At 43.7% G+C, this 16,844-nt stretch overlaps 1 protein-coding gene across 2 annotated transcripts in view; it reads left to right on the plus strand.

Annotated features, from left to right (window-relative positions):
- Nucleotides 1-10,379, plus strand: part of LOC106564165 (protein FAM222A) — a 40,989-nt gene extending 30,610 nt beyond the window's left edge. For both annotated transcript variants that reach the window (XM_014130195.3, XM_014130205.3), the window contains exon 3: nt 5,768-10,379. In XM_014130195.3, the coding sequence (XP_013985670.1) occupies nt 5,768-7,155 (1,388 nt within the window). In that variant the 3' untranslated portion in view covers nt 7,156-10,379. The remainder of the gene's footprint in view (nt 1-5,767) is intronic.
- Nucleotides 10,380-16,844: the final 6,465 nt, after the last annotated feature.

Below are 16,844 nucleotides of genomic sequence, written 5' to 3' on the forward strand. Positions count from 1 at the left end.
ACTAACCTGACATTTCAAGCACATCCATATGAAACAAACTGCTCTACTGATTGGAGCCTGCTGGTTGGACTTGATTAGACCCAGAATAGTTCTCTAAAAGGTTTTTGAGTTGATGTTTTTCCCATTGGGATTCTGTGTTGAAAGAGTGGTTTTCACGCAGATTTTTGTTGAAAAGCTTTCGCAGAGGATTCAGAGGTTACAGATTTAGATAGACGAACCATTCTAATGGATGTCTGTGGTTTGGTTTCACAGAGGAATCCCTGACAATGCCAACCCATCTCTTAAATATGAGGAAGTGTGTATGAGTGACTGAGTGCGACAGTTTATGTGATGAAAGTTAATGAGTGCTCTGCTCTTGGCCTGAACGGCAGATCAGAGCCGGGAATGCTTTTTCCCACGCTGCCGGCCTGTCTTTCGGGAGGGCTCTTTTAGAGCGGCGCACTGCTTTCCCCGGGGCTGCTGAGCAGAGTGGCACAGAGACAAATGGGGAGTGACACTCGCGTAAAGAGTTACCCGCCTGAGTCTCTTCAAGCACAAATAACTAAGTGTTCACCACTGAGGTTATTCTGTTCCACGACCAACACCCCTCATGAAGAGATTACAGAGAGCGAGAGAGAGAAAGCGAGGGATGGATGTTAATGGGTTGAATGAGTGCAGTTTCTCTTCATGTGTGTATGAGAGCGGGCGGCCTTATGTCCCACCCGGGACGAAGAGGACTAACTAATGAGAGCGAGGGAGCGGTAGACTGAATGGAGTGCTAGGCTCTGTGTGTGTGTGTGTGTGTGTGTGTGTGTGTGGTGTGTGTGTGTGTGTGTGTGTGTGTGTGTGTGTGTGTCAGTGCCTTCAGCTTTGTCTTTCTCTCGTTCTGTGTCTTGGGGCTGATGAGCCTCTGGTTTGCCAGGGTCAGGAGCTCAGGAATTGTAACCTCAGTGGAGTTGAGTATGTAGGTCTGCACACAGAGGACTGGAACACAGGGGCTCTGTCCAGCCTCTCTCTACTCTCACTCCAGATCTATGTGAGGAGGCCTCAGCCTCGACCCAGCTAACCTCAGACGCCATTAATATTAATGCATGTTAATATGGATACAGAGGTGAAGAGCGCTGCAGGCGCTGCATCTCAATACCTCTGCTTTATAAGGGCACCGACTTGTGCACAGCTAGACACCATTCAGATGCTCTACTGTAAGATCCAGAAGACGCCCTAGATCCCCACTCCCCTCATGGATATTGAATGCATGCATGAGGTTTCTGACTTCATTTTCATTCACAACAGTTACTGTATGCCTCGGTCAAATTGAAAGGAAAGTAAAGTAACCATGTGGAGCTGTATAGTGTATTGTGCTGTATTGTGTGGGACGTGAGGCAGGTCCAGATAGTCGATACGAAGCGTCCTTGCGCTGCCTGAGCAGCAGGGGGGGGTAGTCAATTACAGTGCCTTGGCGCGAGGAGCTGAATGGAGTCAGGGTCAATTAATTACATGGGCCCTAATGAGTGGGCTTATTAGGGCCAACTGTGCTCGTACCAGAGGTTGTCATGGCAACGCAGAGGCCTAGGTTTTTAATGTGTTAATCTGCCTAGTTGTCAAGGACAGTCTGTGTAAGGCAGGTAGGTACGGTTAGTGTATAGTGGTGTTGATATTATTTTTGGATTGCCATCGTGAAACACTGGTGTGTAACACGATGTTTGGCAATGAGTGTTTTGTGTGTTTGCTGGTGATTTCTGAGAACGGCACTAATTAACCTCCGTGAGTGCTGCAGTGTGGCGCGTCCCCAGCGAGGATTAGCTATTAATCATGTTTATCAAACAAACATTTTCATCTTAAAAGAATTTAACACCAAATACCTTTCGTGCAACCTAGACTTCTGGGCTTCTTGCCCTGTTTTTCCAAATTTGTCTGCTAAGGATCTTTTTGTGATAGTTGCACAAGGACAATCACCAAGCATAGGACTACACTACTGGTTTTCATGTTCATTGTAATGGAGGGAGATGTGAAGGTTATTTTGTTGGTCTTGGTGTTTTGTGAGATAGAAGAGCAGTTCTGTAGAACTGGAAATTCAACGAGCCACTCCAACTGCAGCTTTTAGCCCTGGCTCAGGGGCTTGTTTTGCCTGTTAATCAGTGATCAACTCAAACCGCTCCAAAACAACCAGGTCTCCACTCTGATCTGTGGGGTATTGCATTAAGCTTGACCATGGGAAAAAAGATTAGCCAGCTTCCCGCGACTGAAAGCGTGGTGTGGGATTGTACGGGGGTGGATTCGGTGCAGGGTTACAAAAGACTGTGGCATGGTGAAGAATACTTAACGCTGTGTACATCATCTCACCAGTCTGTTTTTCATTCACAGTTTATGTTTGACATATTGTAAACCTTAACTATTAGGCCTACACACACACACACACACACACACACACACACACACACACACACACACACACACACACACACACACACACACACACACACACACACACACACAACTCCTCACATACAGATACATGGGATCAGGCTGCTGAAAATTGTTCATTTGATTTCCAGAATGTGCCTGTGGTTAATTCTGGATGGAGAAATTCTAGAGAAACTAGAGGAATAGACTTTAGCTCTCTCTCTGGCATAGCTTCTCTTCGGATCCGAAACACTGAGTTCACACTGAGGCAGTTCCTGGTGCACAGCAGCACAGCAATCCACATAATTCCAGGTTTCCACATTCATTTGAACCACCCTAACTGCTGTGATATGCCATTCTTGCCACTGCCAATGGTATTCAATTGATAAGTGACTTTAATATTTGAGCGGGTGATTTTCAAACCAGCAGAGGCCTGTGTGTTGCCACATGAGCCCGTTACTGTGGTGGCATGGCCACACTGCGTCTTTGTGCCGCTGACAGGGCTGTAATCTGTGGATTTATGGAGCGAGACGGCCTTTGAAGATGAGTTAGCATTCAGAGTGTTTTGAAGTGTTTACGGAAAACCAAGCCAATCTGGAGGGATCAGGGCAAAACATTGACTCCATACCAAACAAGGATGGCACCAACGACACTCCGTGATTGGTTTCACAATATTTATCTCGCTGTGGTAATTGGGTGCGAGAAATGATTCGGAGCAGAATAGATCTCTCTTTGTGTGGTACAGTACTTCTGATTGATGCTGGTGTGTTGTGATGGAAGATGCTGACGATGCCTTGAAGTGGTTTTCCGTAATTAACCAATAAGTCTTGAGGTGTGTGTGTGTGTGTGTGTGTGTGTGTGTGTGTGTGTGTGTGTGTGTGTGTGTGTGTGTGTGTGTGTGGTCCATAAAGCGGTGAATTGGGAGCATAAACAGTGTGCGGGGCTTCCTGTTCTTCCCAAGTATTCTTTATTAGCCCAGCACCTGCGTTTTTAAAGGACGTGTGTATGACCACAAACGTTTGTATATGGCCAATATACCACGGCTAAGTGCTGTTCTTCGCGTTGTGCCTGGATGCAGCCCTTAGCCATGGTATATTGGCCATATACCACAACCCCTGAGGTGCCTTATTGCCATTATAAACTGGTTACCAACCTAAATAGAAGAGTGAACAAGTATCTTTGCGTCATATCCGTGGTATATTTGCTGACATAGCCTACACATGGCTGAAATGCTGTTTCAGCCAGTCAGCATCCAGGACCCAAACTACTGGGTTTATAATAGATATTATATCACTGAAGTAGGTCAACTCATTAACGTAGAGCAGATTAGCGCTTTCAGGTGAACATGAAAGCACTAATCTATTCTAGTTATACCCGTCGAAGGGTCATGAACTCTCGCCCTGTTTTGACCAGAAGGCAGTTAAAGGCAGCTCATTCTTTATACACTCCAGGGTCCTGTTCAGTGTGGCACACTGTATCAAAACATTCTGCAACGGAAAAAGAAAATCTCTGCTCATATTGGACAAGTCCAGGCAGTAACTCCACCGCTTCAATAAGTATTCTCCTTACTGAATTAGTTTTTTCACCTTAATGAGAGACTTGATGCTCATGCAGGATCACAGGGTTGTTTAGACGTCTAGAGGTTGAGTAGGCATCTGTTTAACACTCCCAGATGTCCTTGTTTTCTTTACCACTTGTGTATAGTGATACATAAATAACTAGTGTTTTTCTCTGTTGCATTTCTCTGTGGAATTCACTCTGGCTGCTGCTGGCACTGCTGCGGTGCTGTTCTGTTCTGTTCTGTTCCCTTGGCTCCACTGGGAGATGCTTGAATGGATAAAACACTCCACCTCTCCTCTTTCCTCCATTTTAAACACCCAATTGTATTTCCTTTATGAGATGGATCTTGTAGATTGAATCATTTTCACAGTTGGAGGCTCATTGTGGGCCTGAAATGAAATTAACTCCCCAATCAATTCCGAACGGGCACAACAAGTGAGTTCTCCCTTGCACGGCTGAAGTGCCTCTTCAAATGGGTTTTGTTATTGAAAACGAAATGAAGTGTTTTGTTTTTCACGCTCCCTTTGTCGCCTCTCTATGCCTTGTTCTGTGTGCTGTGGCAGTGATTTTCGCTGACGATAGAGTAGGTTAATTTCAGCACTCTTGCTTTTCATGTCAGGAATTCCATAAGTGTCGTTCAGAGGGGCGGTGGTAATTTCTGTCAGGTGATTTATTGCTTTTAAATGGAGCGCCTTTTGCGCGTCTCCTTTGTCGCTGTGAGCTAAGCAGCCATGAAATTGCCTGAATAATGGTGTTTTAAATCCAATCTTGGTTTGTCCCCTCAGCTTTCCCGTAGACCATTCAATAGCCTTCCCTGTGGAGATTGCGCTTTCTCAGTGTGCCCTGACTTCTCACAGTTTAAGCTCCAGGCTTTTACATTGCAGTTAATACAGGTCTGTAAGAGGCTAGCTGAATTTTTACTTTACAGGTAGGCAGCCTTGGAAGATTTGAAAGCGATCTTCATCTTCAAGTCACATTGGAGATGGTTGGATATAGGGCTACATGGTAAAACATGAGTGTTTTTTGTATCAGTGAAATTTGAAGATGTAACAGTGAGAAATTACAAGGAATAAAAACATGATTCTTCTCATCAGATTTTTTTCAAGGATATTGGCTCTCAGACTGTATGAGAAACCGCAACAGCTTTACATTTCTGTTTTAGATTGGCCAACAATATAAACACATGAGCACAGCTGTAATTTCTTCACTTCCAGTCCCATCCGCTCCAGCTTTTAACTCGGGTACATCCGACGGTAGTTTCATGGCCAAATGTCACCAAATGAATCCCACTTGAGCCGCTGCGACAAAATTGGCTTTCTCTCTCTCCCCCCGCTGCCTCCTGCTCCACTCCCTGATTTCCCAGGGTAATCCGATTCTGGGTTGAAATAAGTCCAAATTAATTTTATAAAGCACTGATCAAACAGTGCCGTAGGTGTTTCCCTCCCCCAAATGAGTTTATAAGAGATGCAGATGTCGACGGTTCATCTTCCTGACGAGGGGGGGTGAAACTGGAGATTGTGAAAGGGAAATGGAGGAGACATTACAATAAGTGTGTTTTTATTGGTCTATTGGTCTTGTCTCAGCTCTGCTCCTTGGACATTGTGTTCTCTCTTCTGACATGCTTTGTTTATTTGTTTGATTATTTATCACGAGGAGGGTTTTTGCAGAACAGCCTTTGTGGAAAGGTCAATTGATTGTTTTTATTTTAGTCCCAGCTGGCAAGTATCATCAAGCCTGTCCTTGTACTTTATAACCAGGCACATAGTGTGAGAGAACTCTTATGGAAGTATAACCATTTCTTTGTGTGTTTGTGTTTGTGTTGCAGGTGAGCTGGTCTCCATGAATGGCCCCCGGTATCCATCCCCTGCAGAGCTGGATGCCTTTGCCCAGAAGACGGCCAGCAGCCCCCTGTCCATCAAGATCTTCCCATCCAACATTAGAGTGCCGCAGCACAAACAGCTGAACAGGACGGTCAACGGCCTGGACACCACATGCACCCAGCATTACAGTCCCTACTCAGGAGGCTACCAGGGCCTACTGGGTGTTGTAAAGGCCTCCGTCTCCGTGGTCAAAGGCGTGCTGAAAAACTCTGAGGGCAAGAGGACTAAACATTCCCCCGCCCAAACTGCAGCGGCACCATACAACCTTTTCTGTAACAACAGACACGGGCAGCAGAAGAGCTACCGCATAGGCTCCTGCAAGCCTCATGACGGGCCAAATGTGTCTGTACCCTCTAATATCATTGGGGCTGTGTCAGTCATTCCCACCCCGGTAGGGCAGACTCTGGCCCCTCAGTCGGACCTGGACGTCCAGAGCCTGCTGAGGCAGATAAACAGACACACCCACAGCCAGGCCCTGCAGCACGGGGGAGGGGCCCAGCCAAGCCCTTCCCTTCAGGCTGTGGCCGCTGTAGCCTGCTCAGACTCTGGCTTTACGCTGGGAATAGCACCCCAGAGCAGTCTGGCATATTCGGGGGCTGTGCTGCCCACCCAGAGTGCAGACATGGCCAAGGCTGGCTACCTGGACAGAGTGGATTATAGCACATGGCAGCACAAACAACATCAGCAGCACTATCAACAGGGGGCGCTAAGGATATACAACAATGCTCGGATGGGCAGCGGGGGAGGTGCCGTGGTCAGCCGCTCTCCAGAGACTTGTCTCCCTTTGGCCTGCTCGGCACAGCTCTCCTATAGGCCTCACCCCCTCAGTGCAGGCACTAACGGGGCAGGAGCAGGGATAGGGCAGGACCGGGTTAGCTCCTCCCCTCTGAACTGTGCTGCCATGCATGGGGAGTTCTCTGTGGGCCAGTACTTCGCCCCTCCCTGGAACAGTGTTCTGGTCACCCCGGACAGCGACTGTTACAACCCTCAGGAGCTGGTGCCTGGCTCCTCTATCGTCCGGCCCAGAGACATGGGGCTCTCCCACCCTCATCCAAACCATCACCCCAACCGCCAGCTCCACCCCCACCCTCACCCCCAGGCCTATGCCACAGACCAAAGCCTGGGCCTCTGTTTTGGGCTGCCCAGCACCAGCCTGTGCCACGCCTCTGTTTTGAGCAGCAGCCTGCAGTCTCTGGAGTGCCTGATCAGTGAAATCCACCCACCCTGCATTAAGGAGCGCATGCTGGGACGGGGCTATGAGGCGGTGGGGATGCCCCAGCTACTGGACCACAACCTACAGCACACCCACATTCAGCTGCCTGTGTTCCGATAAGACGGGACATATCCACACAGGGCATACAGTGCCTTCGGAAAGTATGTAGACCCCTTGACTTTTTCCAAATTTTGTTACGTTACGGCCTTATTCTAAAATTGTTTTTTTTTAAATTAGCTACTTTTTGAAAAAATTTTTTTAAATGTTTCCAAAGTATTCAGACCCTTTGGTATGAGACTCGAAATTGAGCTCAGGTGCATCCTGTTTCCATTGATCATCCTTCAGATGTTTCTACAACTTGATTGTAGTAAATTGTGGTAAATCCACCTGTGGTAAATTCAATTGATTTGGAAAGGCACACACCTGTCTATATAAGGTCCTGCAATTGACAGGTCATGTCAGAGAAGAAAACAAGCCATGAGGTCAAAGTAATTGTCCGTAGAGTTCTGAGACAGGATTGTGTCGAGGCACACAATCTGGGGAAGGGTACCAAAAAATGCCTACAGCATTGAAGGTCCCCAAGACCACAGTGGCCTCCTTTGTTCTTAAATGGAAGAAGTCTGGAACCACCAAGACTCTTCCTAGAGCTGGCCGCCTGGCCAAACTGAGCAATCGGAGGAGAAGGGCCTTGATCAGGGAGGTGGCCAAGAACCCGATGGTCACTCTGACAGCTCTAGAGTTCCTCTGTGGAGATGGGAGAAACTTCCAGAAGGACAACCATCTCTGCAGCACTCCACCAATCAGGCCTTTAGGGTAGATTGGCCAGACGGAAGCCACTCCTCAGTAAAAGGCACATGACAGCCCGCTTGGAGTTTGCCTAAAGGACTCTGACCATGAGAAACAAGATTCTCTGATCTGATGAAACCAAGATTGAACTCTTTGGCCTGAATACCAAGTGTCACGTTTGGAGGAAACCTGGTACCATCCCTATGGTGAAGCATGGTGGTGGCAGCATCATGCCGTGGGGGATGTTTTTCAGTGGCAGGGACTGGGGGACTGGACAGGAACGAGGGGAAAATGAACGGAGCAAAGTACAGAGATCCTTGATGAAAACCTGCTCCAGAGCACACAGCCAAGACAACGCAGGAGTGGCTTCGGGACAAGTCTTTGAATGTCCATGAGTGGCCCAGCCAGAGCCTGGACTTGAACCCGATCGAACATCTTTGGAGAGACCTGAAAATAGCTGTGCAGCAACACTCCCCATCCAACCTGACAGAGCTTGAGAGGGTCTGCAGAGAAGAGTGAGTGAAACTCACCAAATACAGGTGTTCCAAGCTTTTAGCGTCATACCCAAGAAGACTCAAAGCTGTAATCGCTGCCAAAGGATGTGTGTCCAATGTGTCGGAGGAAACACTGTACACCTGGCGACCGTGTCAGCGTGCATGCGCCCGTCCAGCCACAGGAGTCGCGAGAGCGCGATGGGACAAGGACATCCCGTCCAGCCAAACCCTCCCCTAACCCAGACGACGCTGGGCCAATTGTGCATCGCCTCATGGGTCTCCCGGTCTCGGCCAGCTGCGACAACCCTGAATCGAACCAGGCTCTGTAGTAACGCAGCTAGCACAGCAATGCAGTACCTTAGACCGCTGCGCCACTCGGGAGGCCCATTTGCTAAACATTATAAAGAGCTGTTTTTGCTTTGTCATTATGGGGTATTGTGTGTAGCTTGATGAGGGGAAAACATTTTTTTAATCAATTTTAGAATAAGGCTGTAACAACAAAATGTGAAAGTCAAGGGGTCTGAATACTTTCTGAAAGCACTGTATACTGTATAACAGGAAATATACTGTATAACAGGAACTCTATGGATGCAGCGTTTCATTTTGAAGCGACCACCTCAGAATGAGAAATGTACAGTACCTTTTTATTTAGTGTGTATGTGTGTGGGTTGTATTGGTAGAGGGCTATGTGGTTTGGATGTGATCAAGTGTTTTAAACCTTTAAAGGGTAATGATAATCATGACCTAAAGGGTCATCTCATTTGACATCTTAATGTTTTCATTTCGGAGGGTTTGTTAACCAATCATATCAGTTCACATCTTCTGGAAGTTCCTCAGAAGATTCCAGTGCTGTGCACTATGTCAGAATTGTGTTTTGGGGCTTATTTTTCCATCTGTCCATTGTTAAATTTTTAAACCATTTGAAAATGTTGTAGATTCAAGTATGGGGAAAAGGTGACGTGCAGGCAATCCTCCTATTGCCCTTTACAAAGTGCCAAACTGGAACATTTTATACTTAGGGGATACAAGGGCACAGCTCCAGGGCTCAAGACTGTCATGCTTTAACCCTTACACTTAACTGACCAATAAAGGTCACTGATTATAATGCACTGCTGTAAGAATGGCAAAGAATAGGTTAGACATGGGGAAAGGTGTCTGGGATCTGTTATTTTAAAATAAAAACTTGAATATATTTTGTCGTTTGTATTTTTGTTTGGCATAACCTGTGTTGGCTGCTAATGGAGCATAATGTATTTTATATAATGATTGACCTTTTTTTGTTTTTGTTGATGTTTTGTCTGATCTTTGATTGATTACTGACTGTCTGTTACCAGGCTGTTGCTAGGCTGCATGTCACAGGCCAGATATCTCCAAGCCATCACCATTCATGTTTGATCATTTAATTTATTGGAATGACAGAATTAGGTTTTACCCAAAACAACATTGAGACATTGAGGACAGGATGTGCCATTTGATTATCTAATTTGTTCACATCTTGCTATTTTCTTAGCTTTTTGTTGACATTCATCCTTTAGGTCTGAATGACAAAAATACTACCTTAATCTGCAGGAGTCCCTCAGTTTCCCGGTGACAGGAGAACTGTGAAAGCATGACTATCAAATTCCATGGAAGACCATTTGATTTACAAATTAGTCGCGTTCACTGGATGGGTGTCCCTGTTTTCACAATCACTGGAGAACAGGCATTCATTATACATTCACTGCTTTTCTGTCAATGTTTTCTTTCTAAAGATTAGATGTATTTATTTGATTAGTGGTTTATTTGATGGCCTGAGAAGTATGGCTATATAAAGAATCTCTTTGTCAGCACTGTCTAAGATAATTGCTTTTTATTTTCTTCAACCAGTTAGTCAGGATTTATGTTGGTTAACAACATAAGTAACCGACTCAATGACTATGAAGTGCAATTATAATATTGAACAGTGAGGCCTCTACAAACATGTTGAAATTACTACATTTACATGAGTACATGTATGACCCCAGACTCCCATATCCAATCCCCTATTCTTAATTAAGATTGTCAAATAAAAAAATCTAAACCCAGCACTTTGTTTCAGTTGTTGTTTTTTGGTGCACAAGTTAAAGTACTGCAGGCAAGGAAGCGGTTCGACTCAACTGCGTTCAGATAAAGTACAGTTGCAAACAAGCGAGAAAGGTCTTTAGAGAGAAAAAGTTTTTCTCTGAAGTGTAATATTTTAATTTTATTATGCCAAGGTGTGTATCATATATATATATATATATGTATGTGTGTGTGTGTGTGTGTGTGTGTGTGTGTATGTATGTATGTATGTATGTGTATATATATATATATATATATATATATGATACACACCTTGGCATAATAAAATTAAAATGTTAAAGAATATTGAGGAGTGCGGGACATAGAAAGACCCAACACAAACATTCCGTTTCTCTGAGCCTATTTGGCTCCTCAAAATATTATCTAGGCTTAGTACAGTGACCTAAGTATCAAAGGCTAATCCGATTTCAGTATGACCCAACTGCTAACAACCCAATCAACCCAGCTCACATCTCTAAGTGCACGTACTGGATCTCAATGTAGATCTAGTACATGTAAGCGCATCAGATGCTGCCAATTAAGGTGATCGTCAGTCAGAGTGCCAGCTTGTAGAGCCGTGAGGCTGCTGGTTTGTTTGGTGGCCATGAGGGCTTTCCTTTTGGTTTTGAGTCTTATAGTTTGGACATGCCGTTTTCTTTTTTTTTTTTTTTTTACATATTTATGTTTCGTCCTCATCTGAACAAATAATAATCTGCTTGGACTGGCTGACCAAGAGGTCAAGAAGGAGCTGGCCCTGGACCAACACCTCAGCGCAAACGCTTACATCACACATTAAGCACACATCAAATCAGGTTACAGGCTATGTAGCTAGGCCTTTGGCATAATGAGAGCAGCAAAATCAGCGGGCTAGTTATTGGTTTTGTAACACTAGGCTTTGGAGAAAGGGGGAGTATACTACATATTGGAAGTGGTTGGACTGTTAATGGCCACTGAGGTTCTGTCACTGAGTGTGAACCCATAAAAAAATTATAGGTTAAAATGTTTTTTAAACGGCACATCGATTACATGATTATAGCATCATTGTCTAAGGATTTACTATGGACTGGGGAAATGGGATGCTTTTTAATTTTGGAAGGGGGGATTCTATTCTCTTCAGTGGCTATTATTACAGTAGCTGCAATGGCTGGAAAAGCTTGAGGTAGCTTGGAGCTAGTGCAACCTTAAGAGTCATATACAGTACCAGTCAAAAGTTTGGAGATACCTACTCATTCAAGTTTATTTTTTATTTATTTTTTTTTACTATTTTCTACATTGTAGAATAATAGTGAAGACATAAACTATGAAATAACACATGGAATCATGTAGTAACCAAAAAAAGTGTTTAATCAAAATGTTTTATATTTTACATTCTTCAAAGTAGCCACCCTTTGCCTTGACAGCTTTGCACACTCTTGGCATTCTCTCAACCAGCTTCATGAGGAATGCTTTTCCAACAGTCTTGAAGGAGTTCCTACATATGCTGAGCACTTGTTATCTGAGCACTTTTCCTTCACTCTGCAGGCCAACTCATCCCAAACCATCTCAATTGGGTTGAGGTCGGGTGGTTGTGGAGACCAGGTCATCTGATGCAGCACTCCATCACTTTCTTTCTTTGTCAAATAGCCCTTACACAGCCTGGAGGTGTGTTTTGGGTCATTGTCCTGTTGAAAAACAAATAATTGTCCCACTAAGCGCAAACCAGATGGGATGGCGTATCGCAGCAGAAAGCTGTGGTAGTCATGCTGGTTAAGTGTTTCTTGAATTCTGAATAAATCACAGACAGTGTCACCGGCAAAGCACCATCACACCACCTCCTCCATGCTTCACGGTGGGAACCATACATGTGGAGATCATCCATTAATCTACTCTGCGTCTCACAAAGACACAGCGTTTAGAACCAAAAATCTCAGATTTGGGCCAGACCAAAAGACAGATTTCTACCGGTCTAATGTCCATTGCTCGTGTTTCTTGGCCCAAGCAAGTCTCTTCTTATTGGTGTCCTTTAGTATTGGTTTCTTTGCAGCAATTCAACCATGAATGCCTGATTCACACAGTCTCCTCTGAACAGTTGATGTTGAGATGTGTCTGTTACTTGAACTCTGTGAAGCATTTATTTGGGTTGCAATCTGAGGTGCAATTAATTCTAATGAACGTATCCTCTGCAGCAGAGGTAACTCTAGGTCTTCCTTTTTCAGTTTCATCATAGCATTTGATGGTTTTTGCGACTGCACTTCAAGAAACTTTCAGTTCTTGAAATGTTCCGGATTGACTGACCTTCATGTCTTAAAGTAATGATGGATTGTCGTTTCTCTTATTTGATCTGTTCTTGCCATAATATGGACTTGGTCTTTTACCAAATAAAGCTATCTTCTGTATACCACCCCTACCTTGTCACAACACAGCTGATTGGCTCAAACTCATTAAGAAGGAAAGAAATTCCACAAATTAACTTTTAACAAGGCACACCTGTTAATTGAAATGTGTTCCAGGTGACTACCTCATGAAGCTGGTTGAGAGAATGCCAAGAGTGTGCAAAGCTGTCATCAAGGCAAAGGGTGACTACTTTGAAGAACCTCAAATATAAAATATATTTAGATTTGTTTAACACTTTTTTTGGTTACTACATGATTCCATATGTGTTATTTCATAGTTTTGATGTCTTCACTATTATTCTACAATGTAGAAAATAGTAAAAATAAAGATAAACCATGGAATGAGTAGGTATGTCCAAACTTTTGACTGGTACTGTATATGGAAATACAATTCCATAGGCCTTCCCTCACTCCTCTCCCTGCAGTGTTGCATTTGTGTGTGAAAAATGCATGCTCTCCTCAGGATAAATGCGCAAGAATATATTACTTTTAATAATGTATATTATCCCATTCTTCAGAAATGGGCGAGCCAATTCTGAGCTGTTGAATATTTAGCCTGGAGCCGGAGGTTCTGTGTCTTCAGCACTGGTTTGCATCATTCCCAAAATGTCAGCTCACAAAAGATCTGATGATACCTGTAAATCAGGGATGTCAGTCAGTTTGGCCATTTTTATTAACGCAAACATCAGGAAAAGGGTTAAATGTCAGTGTAAAAAAAAACTGAAATAGAAAGAAAAACACTTCTGCTTACACGGTGGTTGACCCGTCATTCAGGGCAGGTGGGGCAGAGCCTGTTTTGCTTGTTATTTTGGCATTAATACATATCAGTTTGCAAACAATGTAAAAAAAAAATCATTGAGTTAATAAAGCTGCATAACAAACATGGTCTCTTTTTTGTTTTCTTGAGTAAGGCAGCTCTAAAATGCAGATGTTCCAGCCTTGCTCAGTGCTTTCTGTGGCAGTGGGGCAAGCCAGTAGAAGATACGGAGCATTGCACTGTGATTGGCTTAGTGTTCTGTCACTCATGGGGACACTACGTCACCGCCAAGTCTAAGGGTAGAGCTCGAAAATTCAATTCCCTTGAGTTCTGCTATTGAGTTACATTAGAAGTGTCAATCCAAGAAGGCTCAAGGTCATTGGACACAGATAAAAGTACGTCAAATCACGCTATATCTACAGTAGCTTTGATCATACGGATCAAACAACATCATACTTTCAAAATCTTAGCTAGCAGTCATCATCATGAATCAAGTCGACAATCTACTGGCAAATGATTTTTAATCCTTGTCATATGAAGAGAAATAATGAAGAGAAATGTTAGATAAAATGTATCGGTGCTCATCAGCCATTGGACATAAAGGCTTACACAACAAGTTGGAAGGAATCAGTGGCTAACTGCAAGCATAGCAAAGCAATCATTAGACTGCTATTCAGTGGAGTGGCTGTGTGGTCCCAAATCTAAGATTAAGGGTCTCTTTTCCTTGTTTAAAATTATAAACATTCAACATTGGCCATACTGTCAATGAAGCATGATTTACGCCGCGCTCAAAACAACTATTAACTCGGAACGGCAAAATCTGACTTTAGTTAGTTCAAGACAACTGGGAACTCGGGAAAAATGAGCTACGACTGGGAAAATACATTTTGAACTTTCATCCAACTCGGAATTGTAAATCGGGAACTCTGGCCTCTTTCTAGAGCTTCGACCCGAAGATGACTGACGTCATCATGATTCAACCTTTTTTTCCCTGAGTTGCCAGTTGTCTTGAAAGCACCATAAATCCAGAGAATGCCAGACCTTAATGACCAAGTTTCACCTCTTAATTTCGCCTACTGTTCTGACTTGGTGGTGCACATGTAGCCTATAACCTGTTTTTGAGAAATGTAATCATCGATTATTGTAAGAGCTTTCATTGTCTGCTTATATGTCCCCTTTATTTATCCTACGGTTCTGACTTGGTGTACAGGGAGAACACTGTAAGAATGGCCCATGTTCTGAATTCTGTCGCTGTACATTTCAAAAGTGCTGAACAAATAGTTATATTGACTATGTCCGTCCGAGAATGCTCATAAATGTCTTATCAAAATTACGGATTGCCTCTTATCTGCTTGTCGTCCCCTTATGCCATAGTTTGTACATCTCAAATGTCAGTAGAAACCACATTTGTTTAAGCAAGTCAATTGCCTCTTATCCGCTTGTCGTCCCCTTATGCCATAGTGTGTACATTTCAATTGTCAGTAGAAACCACATTTGTTTAAGCAAGTCAAACATATCAGCCATGTTTTTTTAAAGGCAGTAAATGAGGCTGAATGAACTGTTTCACTGCCAGACAAGGCTCAACTGATATCCTGGTGTAGCAGTGGTGTGGTGCAATTAATGTATTGTTTAGTGTTGTGTTGTGTAGTGGCTTTGCTGGCATGCATCCCACATTTTTTTGCCCCACCAAGATTTACATGCTAAAATTGCCATTGTGCTTACTTAATGACAAAGTAAAAACATGTTATTTTTTTATATTTGCAAATTTACTAAAAATGAAATACAGAAATCTCATTTACATAAGTATTCACACCCCTGAATCAATACTTTGTAGAAGCACATTTGGTGGCGATTACAGCTTTGAGTCGTCTTGGGAATGTATCAGCTTTGCACATCTGGATTTGGGGATATTCTCCCATTCTTCATTGCAGATTTTCTCAAGCTTTGTTGAGTTAGATTGTGAGCAGATTTTCCATGGAATTGGCTGGGCCACTCAAGGACTTTAACATTCTTGTTCTGAAGCAATTCCAGCGTTGCTTTGGCTGTATGCTTGCGGTCATTGTCCTGTTGGAACATAAATCTTGGAAATCTATGGACAGTTCCTTGGATTTCATGGTATAGCTTCTGCTCTGACATGCACTGTCAACTGTGGACCCTCATATAGACAGGTGTGTTTCTTTCTTAATCCTGTCCAAACAATTGAATTGGCCACAGGTGGTCCAATCAACTTGTATGGACAGCTCAAGGACGATCAAAGGAAATTGGATGCACCTGAGCTCAATTTGGAGTGCAATAGCAAAGGGGTGTGACTACTTATGTAAATTAGATATTTATGTGTTTCATTTTCAATACATTTACACAAATCTCAAAAAACATGTTTTCACTTTGTCATTATGGGGTATTGTGTGTAGATGTGTGAGGAAAAAATATATAATACATTTTGAATTCAGACTAACACAACAAAATGTCAAGGAATATGAATAATTTCTGAAGGCACTGTATGTAAAAAGCTCATTCATGTTAGGCGCACAAATGGGGCCGCAATAAATCAGATCAGGACCGCATGTTTTACTGCTGTGAATAGGGGCTGTTGATTTAGCTTTGTTTCTTCAGTGTTTAGGTGCTGAGTAGACCTGTCGTAAAGGTGGAGCTGTCGGTGAGGCCCCGTCTCTGGTGTTTTTGTCTGTTCTTGATCTTTTGTTTGCCCTGCCAGGAGGCTTCCCTTCCTGTTCCTCCCAGGCTGTCTGTCTGTCTATCCTGGCTGTCTGTGTCCTGGCTCCTGGCTGGGCTTTGAGGCAGCTGTGCTGATAAACCTACAGGATTAAGAGGCCTGTTCAACCTGCACAGCACACGCTCACAAAGGATTAGAGGGACAGGAGCCACTCTGTCCTTTAGCACTACCACAGTCCCTCAGGTACAGAGAGGGGAGATAATGGGGGTCGGTGAAAAGGGGAAGGCTCTCTCATTCGAGCGGTCACCCCATTACATTGACTGCATAACACTATTGGCAATAAAAATGCTAAGTAAATGTAGAGGGTGAAAGTGTTCCAGTATGTTATCAAATACATGGCCTTTTCTTTACAGTACATAAAGTATGTACACAATTTTTATGTTGTGTGTAAATAAACAGAAGGTGACCTCTGTTGGATAAAAGTTGCAACTGCATCCCATGAGAAGGGCAGTCAATGAATTAACATTTATTTGGTAAATGTCCTCCCCCATGAGGTTGACAAGTGAATTGCTTCTTATGACAGGTAGGCAGTAGCTGGTTTTATCCATTGGCTTGTGGTATAAAGTGACGAAGGACACCGTGACTCAATA

This window comes from Salmo salar, chromosome 01 (assembly GCF_965601325.2).
Source record: "Salmo salar chromosome 01, fSalSal1, whole genome shotgun sequence".
Lineage (NCBI taxonomy): Eukaryota > Metazoa > Chordata > Actinopteri > Salmoniformes > Salmonidae > Salmo > Salmo salar.